Below are 2,524 nucleotides of genomic sequence, written 5' to 3'. Positions count from 1 at the left end.
ATAAGATAGACAATTTCTCTTCACTATTTTCTCTACAATAATGCAGACAGAAGAGAAGCCTACGTGCTACTTTTGCCTGCGGTTGGGCTCTAAGTGAGTGCAGGCAGAACTTTCTGTATTTTAAAAGGATGTAGTATTTATTTACAGTCACAGCTGGATGCAACCGCTCAGGAGCAGCTTTCTCTGTAGATTCTCATTTCAAGATGTCTTTCTCCCACACAGATTAAGTGTGCTCTGTGCTTGGGAAATGCCAGTGCGTGCTTTAAGAAATTCTCTTATTTGCTAACACTCTGCCTGGTAGCCTACTCAAATTCTGTTGGGCTTTAAAGAAGATGAAAATAGGCCTAGCTAGAGGTTTAGTCTCTCATCGGTCCTTCCTTTCTAGGTAAGAAGGGTGCCTTTAAAGTTAGCTGCTTCTTGAAGAGCTGTGATGTATTCAGAACTGTTTTATGTTCTGGTCCTGATCACTTGACATCTTAACAACTCAGAAGAAATGTGCTGAAGCTTAATCACTTATCATATTGATAGATGACTTTGTAGTCATTTTCTTAACACGACTCTTGTTTAGCACTCCTGCAGTAGAGCTGCTTATGGGTCGTGTGTGTGTTGTGACAGCAGTGTAACTATCTGAAGCTTTCTTGCACTATTTGCAGAATTCAGTAGCTGTCAAGAGTGCAGTGGGCAACCTCACCAGGGAGGTGAGGTTTTCTTACAAGTAGAAACTGTTTTCTGAGAAGTAGATAGGCCGTTTTTGCAAAGATGGTAAGGGAAAGAGAAAGGAGAGAGAGAATTGAAGGTAATGTGAGGCCGTGTGACCTAACAGAGGCCAAATGTTGAACGTACTTTTTGTTTAAAATATTCTCGTGCAATGTCCAAGAAGATAAAGGCTGCGTAGTAGCTGGAACAACCACACACCCTTTCTGCAGACTAGCAAAAAGCGATAGCATTAAAAACAGCCCACAACCCAAACTGATGTAAGGACTACTGCCGCTATTAATATGCTGTCTTCCACTTGGATAGCTCGTACACTGAACTGAAGGTGTTAACTTGTGGTAATGGGCTCTGCTGTGGTTTTTGTCTCCAAAGGGTGCAGCAGCACATACCGTTTCGGGAGAGTAAGTTGACGCACTTTCTTCAGGGATTCTTCAGTGGAAAAGGGAAGATACACATGTTAGTAAACATCAGCCAGTGTGCTTCAGCCTATGATGAAACGTTCAATGTGCTGAGGTTCTCAGCTCTTGCACAAAAAGTGAGTGTGCTGTAGTCTCTCCTGGGGTTGTTGTGCTTCTTTGGGGTGTGAGGGCGGAAGCCCTTCTCTTCTGAGAATCTTATTCCTAAAAGGTATTCAGCCTAACAAGAAGCAACTTGTTATATCGGGAGGAAATTCTCCACTATTGACTTAATTTTCCTCTCTTCCCAAAATATGATCCCACCCAGGAAAGCAAATCCAGCTAGCCCATACGTGTTGTAATTTTGACTCTTGTTCAGGTCAAGCCCTGACAATATAAATGGAGCAGCAAAGAGTTTGAAAGGCTGTGTTATGGCCGTAAGAGGCTTCAGTGGGGAAGAAGCGGAGGTTAGTCAGAATGGGTAGGAATGAGAGTCATGATATAAGGCTGAAGAAGTTAAACTGTCCGATCAGTGCTGCAGGCTTGATGGAAGTGTTTGAAGCGTTGGCAGTTTGTTGTCTGAAGCGTGATTGGTGGATGTGTGCCCTCGGATTGTGGCCGTATCTAAGGAGGTTAAGTGGGAAAGTAGAAGGAGCAGCCTATGAGGGTGATGTGGTTGTGCAAGACAAAGACCTGAAAAGATGATGTCCAGTTGCATTGAGTGCAACTGGAAACTGAAAGCAAAAGCAGAAACCTGTGGCTTAGTGAAGTGTCAGTTCTTGCACGTTGTTTGGCTAGTGATAGTCTTGAGAGTAAGAGGAGGATTGGAGTCTGCAGTAACTCCTTTCTACTTTCTTGAAAACTGGTTGAAGTAGTGACCAAACAAAGGCTATAGGCCAAGGGAGTAGTAAGCTCTGGAGAGGAAATGACAGCAGGTCCCTCTTGGAAGTTCTAGTCAAGGTTGAAGGAATACTGATGGCTTTGTTCTTTTATTTCCTGGGCAGGTTATAGTAACGGATGCATCTGTTCCTCCTCGTGATGAGTCATTTGGCCAGAACTCAGCCAGTGGGTCATCAACGCCTTGTTGCTCTAAAATGACTGTCCCAAGGAGAAGCACTGGATTTCTGTGGGACCGGACCCTAGAAGATGTAGTGGAAGATGATGACTATGAGATGGAGCAAGAACATAAGAAGTCAGGAGAAGAAACAGTGCTGAAATATGAAGAAAATAAAGTCCTGGTAGGGAAAGAAGAATATTCAGTAAGTGCCCGGACTGCTTTAAGCATTAGTGAATCCCTGAGGCTTGTAACAACATCCTTCTTTTCTTCCATCTCCCTCCTCTTTGTTCTGAGCACCCTTTCTGTCCCTAAATTCAATGTTAAGAACTAAGTGGAATTTCCGAATTACTGAATGGCC

General features: G+C 43.5%; 1 protein-coding gene across 1 annotated transcript in view; it reads left to right on the top strand.

Moving 5' to 3' along the window:
* LOC122192987 (kinesin-like protein KIF20B) overlaps nt 1-2,497 on the top strand; it is a 3,116-nt gene extending 619 nt beyond the window's left edge. The window contains exons 3-4 of the mRNA XM_042893682.1: nt 1,087-1,249; nt 2,114-2,497. Of these exons, the coding sequence (XP_042749616.1) occupies nt 1,087-1,249; nt 2,114-2,497 (547 nt within the window). The remainder of the gene's footprint in view (nt 1-1,086; nt 1,250-2,113) is intronic.
* Nucleotides 2,498-2,524: the final 27 nt, after the last annotated feature.

The sequence above is a fragment of the Lagopus leucura genome, unplaced genomic scaffold, assembly GCF_019238085.1.
Source record: "Lagopus leucura isolate 7727_CA_CO unplaced genomic scaffold, USGS_WTPT01 213-0_obj-0_obj, whole genome shotgun sequence".
NCBI classification, from domain to species: domain Eukaryota; kingdom Metazoa; phylum Chordata; class Aves; order Galliformes; family Phasianidae; genus Lagopus; species Lagopus leucura.
This window is presented reverse-complemented; position numbering and strand designations above follow the sequence as displayed.